This window comes from Danio aesculapii, chromosome 25 (genome assembly GCF_903798145.1).
Source record: "Danio aesculapii chromosome 25, fDanAes4.1, whole genome shotgun sequence".
Classification (NCBI taxonomy): domain Eukaryota; kingdom Metazoa; phylum Chordata; class Actinopteri; order Cypriniformes; family Danionidae; genus Danio; species Danio aesculapii.
The window spans coordinates 23,331,176-23,343,851 of NC_079459.1; the positions used below are offsets into that span (position 1 = coordinate 23,331,176).

Genomic DNA, 12,676 nt, shown 5'->3' on the forward strand with positions numbered 1-12,676 from the left:
CGTTCCATATTTAAATTGAAATTATAATATTATAATTTATAATAATTATAATAATTATTATAACAATTATAATAAGTTCAAATACATTTTAATAATTTAGAAGTATGGTGAGAAATTATTAATTAATTTCTTTACTAATTTCTTTGTCTTGTCCTAAGATGCTCAAAATACACAGAAGACATTCGTAGCACATTGAATAAGCAGTGTTTATTTGGTTAAAAAAAACATTTTAAGGCATCTACATGACATTATACAGTACATATGCGAATGATTGTCCCAATTATTGCAGAATCTGGTAACATTCATTTGCATATTGTTTATGAATGGTTAATTGTTGCACATGAAGATGAATACCTGGAAAAGGAAAAAATCATTTTACATCCAACATACACTGTATACCTTTAAGAGCACAGATGAACATAAATCATCACAAATATGACCACATTTCCATTCAATAAACTAAATAATTTCATATAATTATTATGGATATGTGTATTAGGTACACATATTATATGTATATATCAAATTTGAATATAGTAAGATACATAAATAAGCATATAATTCATTTATAATATTTTATAGAATAATAGTATACAATTTATGAATAATATTTTTATAATAATAATAATTTATAAAGCAAATTACATGTGTGTATCTGTGCATATGACAAACAATTCAACTAAACTATAATGTGAAGGAATACATAAACAAACAAACATACTGTATAAATGCAAAATTATGGAACAAAGCTACAGTTTCTGCTATGGACGTATCATTCATACTCCATAATCCATATTTAGTGTCATTCCATTCATCAGCTTTACATTATGAAGAAACGGAAGCTTCTTTTACACATGCGGATGACGATTAACGCGATCAATGTCTGATGAGGCACGTTTTCGCTCATGACAGAAGGCAAATATTATCTGACCTCCAGTGCAGGTCTGTAGTGTTTGCAGAGCCCGGCGTCTGAAAGATTGTGAAAGGCCAGGCAGGTTTGGGCCCCCCTGAGTCTTGACCTTAGCCTGAGAATTCATGTTTTCTTCCCCAAGTTGTCCCTGAACCAGACCCGTGCATTAGTGTCCAGTTTTAGGAGGTCCATAATCCAGGCATCCCTTTCTGCCCCTTCCAGGAACTCAGACAATGAGATCTGACCTGCGGATCAAGACCAGCACTGTCTTTAATTAACACTTTCACTGACCACCCACAAGCTTCTTTTAGTAGCAGGATAAGCCATATTTAGCATGTTTAGGCTAATGCGTGGTAGATTCTTTATCTGTTTGTTTATTTATTTATCAATGTAGATTCTGTAGATATTTTTGAAAAGTATCTGATGGATTTGATGTGCCTGTCATTGTCCACAGAGCATCATATACATAATCATATACATTTCAGAACTTTACAAGATATTACTTGCAAAACATATTTACAAAAGTAATCCCAATCTTGTTTATTTTACCAATCCTCAACACAAACAATTAGAAATATTTTTACACTTTTTGCATAATTCACACTACTAAAGTGGGTGCATACAAGTAAAAAAAAAACAATGGTATTTAAGTGATTACATTACATGGCCATTCTGTATTATGAAAATTCAACGCCTATATGACACATTCCCATTCAATAAATTATGAACAGTTTGCTATAATATAAAGTCCATAAATAACCTTTAAAGCGTTCATAAAATGTAACTGTAATCTGATTATAAGCATTTAACAATGGAATATAATCTATTTAAGTACTAAATTTGGAATTTGGAATCTCATTACACAATTCAGATTACATGTAATTGGTTACTGTAAAGAACTGTGTGTGTGTGTATATATATATATATATATATATATATATATATATAGCAAAACCTCTAAATGCTGTTTGATATTTTCTTCTAAAATTGCATTTTTCTCTTGTGTTATTTTCATTGCCTTTAAAGTGAAATACTTGAACTTGAATACTTGAACTCATACGAGGCTGAGAAAAATGCTCATTTTAGAAAAAAATTAGATGGCACTTAGAGGTTTTTGCATCTGAACTGAATATATATATATATATATATAACTGTGTATGTATGCATATATATATATATATATATATATATATATGTATATATGTGTGTATATATATATATATATATATATATATATATATATATATATATATATATATATATATATATATATATATATATATATATATATATATATATATATATATATATATATATATATATATACATACACACAGTTAAATTCAAAATTATTAGCCCCCCTGTTTATTTAACGGAGCAAAATTTTTACATTTCTAGTACTTAATAGTTTGAATAACTCATTTCTAATAACTGATTTATTTGATCATTTCCACGATGATAGTAAATAATATTTGACTATTTGAATATTTTTCAAGACACTTCTATACAGCTTAAAGTGACATTTAAAGGCTTAACTAGGTTAATTAGGTTAACTAGGCAGGTTGGGGTATTAGGCAAGTTATTGTATAACAATGGGATGTTCTGTAGACAATTAAAAATATATATAGCTTAAAGGGGCTAATAATTTTGACCTTAAAATGTTTTTTTTTTTTTTTTATTAAAAAAACTGCTTTTATTCTAGCGGAAATAAAACAAATACGAGTTTCTCCAGAAGAAAAATATTATCAGACATACTGTTTAATTTTCCTTGCTCTGTTAAACATCATTTGGGAAATAATATTTCGTTTTATATATTAATAAGTATTTTGATCTTATGACAACTATTTATTTGAGAAAGGGAAAATAAACACACTTACCATCATTGTTTTCATCTAAAAGTTCGAATATCCTATCACAGATTTCACCTGGAGTCATGTTGATTCTGTTTTTCTTGAGCTTGCAAAGAATCTAGAAACCAAACCAAGAAAAAAAATATGTTTAAAGGAACATTTCATCCAAAAATATATAATTATTTACACACCCTCAAGCCATCCTCTGTATATATGACTTTTTTCTGTCAGAGAAACACAGTCTGAGTAGTTTCAGCATGTATTTTGGTTATTCCATGCTCTATAATAGTGTTGGATAGTGACTTTTATTTTGAAGCTTCCAAAAGAAGGCATAAATCCGTCATAAAAATAACCCATACACCACCCAGGGGTTTGACGCACACTGTAAACAAATGATTAGTTGACTTAACCTAAAATTAGTGAGTAAACCTGCTGCTTTTAAAAAGATTAGCTGACTTAACTTTAAAAAGTGAGTAAACCCATTGCCTTAAAATAATGAAGTATGTGCACAATTCAAAAAGTTAAGTTAAATTAACCTAACAGTTCCAAGTTACAAAGGGTTTACTCACTTTTTTTAAGTAAAGTCAATTTGTCACTTTTAAAACAACGGATTTACTGACTTTAAAGTAAATAAACCCTTTTTGAAACTTCAATTCCTGATTTCTAACACAACATATGACATGTAATTTAAGTTGCATTCATAGTGGAAGCTTCTGGAACAACTTACCACAATTTGTTTACCACAGAAGATGGCGACAAATAAGGTAAGTACTTGCTTTGGTGTTACTGTATAATGTTATACAGTATATTATTACTCTTACAATGTCATGTGCATGTGCCTATGCATCTTACGACACAAGTTGCATACGTTATTTGCACATAACGTGCATCAATGTTGAAATATTTAGCTTACAAAAACTTCAATCTGCTTCATAATACATGCTTTAACACCCTGGCTGGTTTGACTGCGATTATGCACTTTTGGAAGCAAAATAAAAGCCACTATCCAACCCTATTATACAGCATGGTAGAGCCAGGATATTAAAACCTGGCTCATATTTTATAACCTGTCATATTTTATTTCATACTTTAATTCTTGGGTGAATATTTACTTTAAGATGGTCCAAAATGAAGATGATTCTTACCCTTATGACATGTATAACCTCTTGTCTGTCCAACTTCCATTCTCATCTCTATCATAGACTTTAAAAAAGACCTTTCAACCTGTCCTCCAGATTTCCTCTCAAGACTAGATGGACGGCGGCAACAAACTCCATAAAGTCTATGACGTTATCCTGCAAACGGTTGATTAGCTCATTATTTATGCACATAATCACAGCTTATGCATAGAAATTGCTGCTTTGTAATCAGTATTGAGAAATATTGTTACAATTCGTACCCTGTTTGTATCAAAGGACTTGAAAATGGTCTCCATGTACAAAGCCTCCTCTTCTGATGAGCTCTGAACGCCGAAGATCCTGCGAAATTCATGCAGATGCAGAGCTCCGCTGGGACACACTTTCATGAATCTGGTGTAAAGAGGCTGGATTTCTGTTAGCTCCACTTCTTCCTCTTCTTCATCGCTTTGATTCTGGCCCATGTTCAGTTTTTGGGCAATATGAAAAAGTGAATCTGAAAACAGCCACGGCATCCAGGCGAAATGTGTGCGTGCTGCATTCTCCTCCTCACAGATAACTTGACATAATCTGCTTATGACTAGAAACGTGTTGCCTTATACTATGAACGGACTGGTATTTTTAGATGGACTAAATCTCATTGCTCTTTGATCCGATGTGTGGAAGCTTCTCCTGGTGAAAGTTCACGGTCTACTTTTTTCAATGTTTCATTCTAAAGTTTGCACTTGAGCTTGAACTTTAAGTCTGCTATTTTTAAAAAAGTATGTTTTATTGAGAGTGTTCCATTTGTCTGCAGTTGTTTGAGAAATTTACTAGTAATTTTCAAGTGAAAATAGTCTACATTTATTAATGTTTTTTATGAAACAGTCTTGTTTTTTTACTATAATTGGGCCAATTACAGTGATTTATATGAAATTAATAACTATATTAGTAAATAAAAAAAATATGAATCATAATTGAAACTGAAATATATGAAACTGAATCTGAAATTTATGAAACTGAAACAAATGAAACTGAAAGGAACGATCTTAAGAATGAATGAATAAATTAATTAATGATTAAAAATTTGAATAAATAACCTTCTAGACCAGGGGTCTCAAACTCGCGGCCCGATAGTTTGTGGCCCCCTCCTTAATTTGAAAGGCCCGTGAGTTTGATATGTATGGAATCTTACAGTGTTGTGTGCGGATCTGAACGAACCTACCGATCACGGTGGGGTATATGGCTCTCGAGGGCGGGACATCTGCTGGCCTTCACGCAGACAGATAAACATTTGTGAAAGTTACAGCAGTGCTACCATTGAGTGTTTTCTCCAGGGTCTCATTTCTATTGGGCACACAGATATCCGTCCCAGCACGCTTCATTCACAATACTTGAAAAAAAGTTTTTGAAGTTGCTGCACAGCGGGACATTATAAATATATAAATGTTTATAAATCAGTTCTTAATTTGAGCAGGATCTTGCCGGATCTTGTTTCGGAAAATGTCAGATATTTGTGTTTTGCTTTCCAGTATTTATTTTAATGTATTTGGCAATAACTTGTGCGCGGTAAATAGCTGCACATGTGTGTGTGTGTGTGAGAGAGAGAAAGAGAGAGAGAGTGCATGCGAAGGTTGCGTAGACTGTGTGTTCGCGCATGCATGACTGTAGTCACCATGCGCAAGTTAACAATATTTTCAGCCAATCATCTTTCTTATTCTTACAATCACTCTCATAGGTTAGTGGTTACTGTTTCACGCGCAGTGAGCAGTGAAAATAAATAATAGCATAATGGCCTGCCTAAATTATATCTGTATTTTAAAAAGTGCAAAGAGGCAATCAAGCTTATTTTCATTTATTTTATCAGTAAATCTGATAATAAGCCTGATCAAACTAGATCTCGAGAAGCTGGAACTGCCTCCCTGCATCAGGATAGCGGAGAAAAAAGTAACGCGAGTCAAGTCAGACACAGAACATGACAGAAGAGCTACTGTGGGCTCTTCACAGAGTGAGTGATTTAATTACTATTTTTCGCTTGGAAGTGAACTGAAAAAGCACCTAGAGAGTTAATGTGAGGCCTCTCTCTCTCTCTCTGACAAATGATATCAAATTGATGTGTACACGACGGGATCCAAGAAAAGGAACTCAGTGCCGCATAATGTAGTTATCTGCAGTCACATATCAACACCTGTCCATTGGCAATAAGAGTCCCTGGTAACGCGAACCAATTATAGGGTCACACCGTTATTTGTGGGTCATTTGCATCACACTACCTGCCTTGTATTTGCATTGCCTCACACAATGAACATTACATATATTTTTATGTGATGTAAAAGTAGTCAAAACAAATGACAACAAGCAGTTTTGTTTCTTTTTCTGTAACAACAGCACTGCGCATAACAGTAAATATAATTCATATTATTATTCATTCATTCATTCATTCATTTTCTGTCGCTTTTCCGGGGCCGGGTCGCGGGGGCAGTAGTCTTAGGAGAGAACCCTAGACTTCCCTCTCCCCAGACACTTCCTCCAGCTCCTCCGGGGGAATCCTGAGGCGTTCCCAGGCCAGCCGAGAGACATAGTCCCTCCAGCGTGTCCTGGGTCTTCCACGAGGCCTCCTTCCGGTGGGACATGCCTGGAACATCTCCCTAGGTAGGCGTCCCGGAGGCACCCGAAACAGATGCCCGAGCCACCTCAACTAACTTCTCTCTATGTGGAGGAGCAGCGGCTCTACTCCGAGCCCACACTCCCCGAGCACCCTCCACCGAATGCCACGATGGACACGGTTGAATGCCTTCTCCAAGTCCACAAAACACATGTGGACTGGTTGGGCATACTCCCATGAACCCTTGAGCACCCTGGTGAGGGTATAGAGCTGGTCCAGTGTACCACGGCCTGGATGAAAACCGCATTGTTCCTTCTGGATCCTAGGTTCAACCATTAACCGGATCCTCCTCTCCAGTACCCTGGCATGGACTTTCCCCGGGAGGCGGAGGAGTGTGTTACCCTTATAGTTGGAGCACACCCTCCGGTCCCCCTTCTTAAAAATGGGAACCACCACCCCAGTTGCCCAGTCCAGAGGTACTATCCCTGACCTCCATGCGATGTTGTAAAGACGTGTCAGCCACGACAGCCCCACAACATCCAGAGACCTAAGATACACAGGGTGAATCTTATTTATCCACGCTGTTTTGCCACTGCGGAGCTTGCAAATTACCTCAGTGACCTTAGCTTGGGTGATGGGTGATCCACCCCTGCATCCCCAGTCTTCCTTAATGAAAGGCATGTCGGTGGGGTTAAGGAGATCCTCAAAGTATTCCTTCCACCGCCCGACCACATCCCCAGTCGAGGTCAACAGCTCCCCACTTCCGCTGTAAACAGCGTCGATGTGGAGCTGCTTTCCCCTCCTAAGGCGACGGACAGTTTGCCAGAATGTCTTTGGGGCCAACCGAGATAGTCTTCCTCCATGGCCTCCCCAAACTCTTCCCAGGCCTGAGTTTTTGCTTTCGCAACCACCCGGGCTGCAGCACGCTTGGCCTGTCGGGAGCTTTCTCGGGAGTCCTGCAAGCCAACCAAGCCCTGTAGGACTCCTTCTTCAGCTTGACGACATCCCTTACTTCCAGTGTCCACCACCGGGTTCGTGGATTGCCACCCCGACAGGCACCACAGACCTTACGGCCACAGCTTCTCACGGCCGTGTTAACAATGGAGTCGGAGAACATGGACCACTCAGTCTCCATGTCTCCAGCCTCCCTCGGGATCTGGTCAAAGCTCTTCTGGAGGTGAGAGTAGAAAACCCCCCTGACTTGAGCTTCAGCAAGACGTTCCCAGAGGACCTTCACAATACGCTTGGGCCTACCAGGTCTGTCCAGCTTTCCCCACTGCCAGCGGATCCAACTCACTACCAGGTGGTGAGAGACCTATGCTCGACTCGAAGGCGCAGGGAGGTGACCCTCTCGTTCACCGGGGAAAACTCCAACACATGGTGGCTGAGTTGGGGAGCTATAAGCAAGCCCACACCAGCCGCCTCTCACCGTGAGCAACTCCAGAGTAGAAGAAAGTCCAGCCTTTCTCAAGAAGTTGAGTTCCAGAGCCCCAGCTGTGCATGGAGGTGAGCCCAACTATCTCTAGTCGGTACTGTTCCAACTCCCGCATAAGCTCGGGCTCCTTCCCTCCCAGTGAGGTGACTTTCCATGTCCCAAGAGCCAGTTTCTGTGCCTGACGATGGGGTTGTCGTGGTCCTAACCTTCAACCACCACCCGTTCCACAATGCACCGGCCTCTTATGGCTCCCCCTGCAGGTGGTGGGCTTGCGGGAGGATGGTCCCACGTCGCTCCTTCGGGCTAAAAAACCCGGCCACCAGACGCTCGCATACAATCCCCAACCCCAGGCCTGGCTTCAGGGTAGGGCCCCGGCTGCGCCATACCGGACGACGTCACAGTCCTTGATGTCGTTGTACTCATAAGGGGTTTTTGAACCGCACTTAGTCTAACCTGTCACCTAAGACCTGTTTGCCTTGGGAGACCCTACCAGGGGCATTAGCCCCCGACAACATAGCTCTTAGGATCACTCAGGCACTCAAACCCCTCCACCACGATAAGGTGGCGGTTCATGGAGGATATTATTATTAATAATATTATTATTTATTACTGATTGATTTATTCTCTTATTAATTTTTAATTGGCTTGTTTTTCCATCTTATTTTGAGTTTAAAAAATTCCAATCTTTTTTAATCTCTTTATTGTTATTTTTTTAAACACAAAATAAAATGAAAAAATAAACAAATTAGAAATTAATAATATAATTAAATACTTGTGGAAAACCTGATGTGGCCCAGCCTCACCTAGGCTCTGCGTCCAGGGGCCCCCAGATAAACTGAGTTTGTAATAATATAATATAATATAATATAATATAATATAATATAATATAATATAATATAATATAATATAATATAATATAATATAATATAATATAGTTTTCAGCATCTTATTTGTATAAATATTCCATATCATATTATAAGATTATATATCATAATCAGATCATATATTATAATTAAACATATAACTTTAAATCAGCTTCAATTTAATTATATAATTTAATTATTATTCAATATATTTATTTAAATATAAATATTATTTATATTATTTATGAAATATGTTATTTTGATTACATTATACATGATATAATGAAAAATAATATGTATGGTATGATGTAAAACATTAAAAGAAATATGCATCATATCTTAATGGAATAGGTAAGATTCATCCATCTCAATACATTTTCGGCACTGAAACTTTTATGTTCTCTGCAGCTGGCAGCACAAAAAAGTAAAAAATAAATCAATCTAGCATCTCTCAGAGTCTCTCTAAATGATTAATTGATCATCTTGAAAGATGGATTATTCATGAAGTCATAGCTGATTTAAATCAGATAGCCAACATACTCGATTACACCAGTGTCACAAAACATCTTGCATGACTAGTTAAGTTAAGCCCTGACCACCCATCATCTAGATTGCATTTCAGTGGAGCATATGGTGCGAGAGGGGGTTTAAAAGAGGGTAAGACCATTCTCGCCATTCTTACCTTTCCTTTATCTCAAGCAGCTGTCCTAACAAGACCTTTTACCTACAGGCTAACTATAAATAACCCTTTAACAGGTTAAGCCGAGTATCAGAGTTCAGCTGCGGTCAGACAAGGTGAAGGAAATGAAAGTTAAAAGAACAACAACATTAAACTGCAAGGTTACTGTTGATGTAATAAATCAATTATTAGGATTAAGATTTTAAATACAAGGAATATACCTATACCTGTAAAATTATATGTCTAGATAGATAGATAGATAGATAGATAGATAGATAGATAGATAGATAGATAGATAGATAGATAGATAGATAGATAGATAGATAGATAGATAGATAGATAGATAGATAGATAGATAGATTATTGTGTTTTGAATTACAAATTTTATATTGCTATATGATGAATATATGGAGCCAGATCAGTCCTCAGCTCAATTCACATTTACTAAATCCAATTCATAAATTAATAAAATCTTTTAAAAGCATAAATCCAAAAAAAGTTCAAACCACAATTCCCAAATAAAAGTACAGATAAATACAATTTTTATATCAATAATTACATTTTTTATTTAAAAAATGATTTGTTGATATACATTTTTTGTTATCAACAAATTATTTTTTATTTCAACAATTTAATTTAAATCGCATCCTATAGTGACATTTAAAATGGTAAAAAATACAATTTCAGATTGAATTACAATTGAATAGTTGATATCAAAATTGACTTTTTTTTATCAACAATTAGATTTTTCATTTCAACAATTACATTTTTGATATCAATAATACAGTTTTTGAATTGGTGATATTAAAAGTTTATATTGAATATTGAAGTTTATGCTGAAGTTTATATAGTTTAGGTTAGAATTATTAGCCCTCCTGAATTATTAGCTCCCCTGTTTGTTTTTCCCCCACTCTCTGTTTAACAGAGAGATTTTTTTCAACACATTTCTAAACATAATAGTTTTAATAAATAACTGATTTATTTTATCTTTTTCATGATGACAGTAAATAATGTTTTACTAGATATTTTTCAAGACATTTCTATACAGCTTACGGTGATATTTAAAAGCTTAACTAGGTTAGTTAGGTTAACTAGGCAAGTTAGGGTTATTGAGCAAATCATTGTATATCAATGGTTTGTTCTGCAGACAATCGAAAAAATATATAGCTTAATGGGGCTAAAATTTTTGACCTTAAAATGTTAAATGTTTATTCTAGCCAAAATAAAACAAATAAGACTTTGTCCAGAAAAAAAAAATATTATCGGACATACTGTGAAAAATTCTTTGGTCTGTCTGACTTTAACTGTATATATATATATATATATATATATATATATATATATATATATATATATATATATATATATATATATATATATATATATATATATATATACTTTTTTGTTACAGATATGAACAGATATGAACATACAGATATGAACATTTTCTGAATTTTGCAGAAAGGTGACAAGTTTGTTACCCTGACATATATATTTACATTTTATTTAGTAAATGTATTTATTTCTTTGAACTGATCTGGCTCCATATTAAAGTACCGTTCAAATTTAATAATTGCTAAAAAAGGTTAAGTCCATGTATGCCCTTTTTTAATGGTGTCTCTGAACTCTGTTTTAAGAGAAAAGTTTAACACCGCTCATGGCGAACTCTGACATGGATGCAGAACCACATCAATTTCACTTCCGGCCAATAAAAGCCGAATCCACCTCCGTTTCACCTCTAGTCTTCTTTTTGATGAGGTAATATATTATTCAGCAGCATGTAAGAGGCAGTTTGTCAGGACAGACGGTGGAGACATTTAAGGTTTCTCATCTTTTCTCAGCTGTCATTACTGTCAGCGTAATCCTCTGAATCACTGTCAGAAAACACAGCAATGTAGAGTCAACGTTTTATAAAACATAAATAAAGAAGTGTAGCTAATCTGGGACATGTGTTGCTCATAAAGGGATAGTTCATTCAAAAAGGAAAAATTGCATGCAATCTAAAGTGTAGGTGACTTTTTTCTTCAGTAAAACAGTAATGCAGATTTTTTGCCGAAATTGTGTACTTTGGTGATTCATAAATCAAGTCAACAGAAATCCTAGTAAAAAAATAAGCCATGGCTAGGCCCACATGAAATTTGTGCACATAGAAATACGCAGATTTTTAGTCCATCATTGAGTCTATTTATTTACTTGTGTGTAAATGTGTGTAAATTTATATTTATTTTGTTTTTAAATTAAATTCAGTAATATTATTGACTAATATGAAAATGTTCATATGATTGATTTACAATAGTTTGTAAAGTAATATTTTTAACAAAATTCTCCGCAGAAATAGCAATAAATATCAGCAGATTTTGTCTAGCCCTAGCTCATGACAATCCATTGAGTTCTTATGAAGTGATGTTGTATGTTTAGGCCTACAGCAGAGGACTCATGTTGCATTGTTCATATGTTATATAAAAAAGTTATTAATAAACAGCTTAAACAGCAAAGTTAGTTAGTTACAGTTGTTGAAAAAAGATAAAATAGGACAAAAACTGTCACAGCTACATTTATTTGTCCAAAACTATCACTTTTAGATAATTTTTTTTAATAAAAGTAGCTTTTGAAGTAAAAAGTAAACACTTTTGTTTGCATCTAAGGTTGTAAACATGATGGTTTTGCTTCTTAAACCTGAACATACAGTATCAATTTTGTTTGCCTTGTATGTTTTGTTGCCTCTCAATCACAAGGAATCCCGTTTCAACTGAATATGTTTTACTAAATAAAAAGTCACGTACTTTGAGTAAATTAAAAGTTAATTTACATTTTAGGATGAAGTATATCTGTTTAAAACCCTTTTATGAGCTTACTTACCCCCTATATGACCGTTAACCTGGAACAGTTATAACAGTTAAACCATCCAAAATAATAAGCCATAATATGTTAAAAAAAAACATTCAAATTTAAATAAACTAAATACAAATTCAAAAAGGCCTCCATGTTTTGAGAGACACGGAAAGGCTAGATTTGTCACAGAAAACATCGATTCTGGTTTACCTAACAGAAAGTGAGACGTTAAAACGTTGTCTCGATGCCTTATCAAACATTTACTGAGGTAAACTGTGGTAAAATACCCCCAAAATTTCCTCATCATCACCCGAATATAAATAACGCTCTGCTGCCGCCTATCGACGAACAACAGCATGATCCCTCAAATTCCGTAAACATCCCCGA

General features: G+C 35.2%; 1 protein-coding gene across 1 annotated transcript; it reads right to left on the bottom strand.

Annotated features, from left to right (window-relative positions):
* Positions 1–650: 650 nt before the first annotated feature.
* guca1g (guanylate cyclase activator 1g) lies at positions 651–4,404 on the bottom strand. The gene is given in 6 exon segments (XM_056452012.1): positions 651–1,155; positions 2,788–2,878; positions 3,906–3,937; positions 3,940–3,973; positions 3,975–4,055; positions 4,160–4,404. Coding segments are annotated over 6 exon segments (561 nt in total). The 5' UTR covers positions 4,361–4,404; the 3' UTR covers positions 651–1,033.
* Between the last annotated feature and the right edge of the window lie 8,272 nt (positions 4,405–12,676).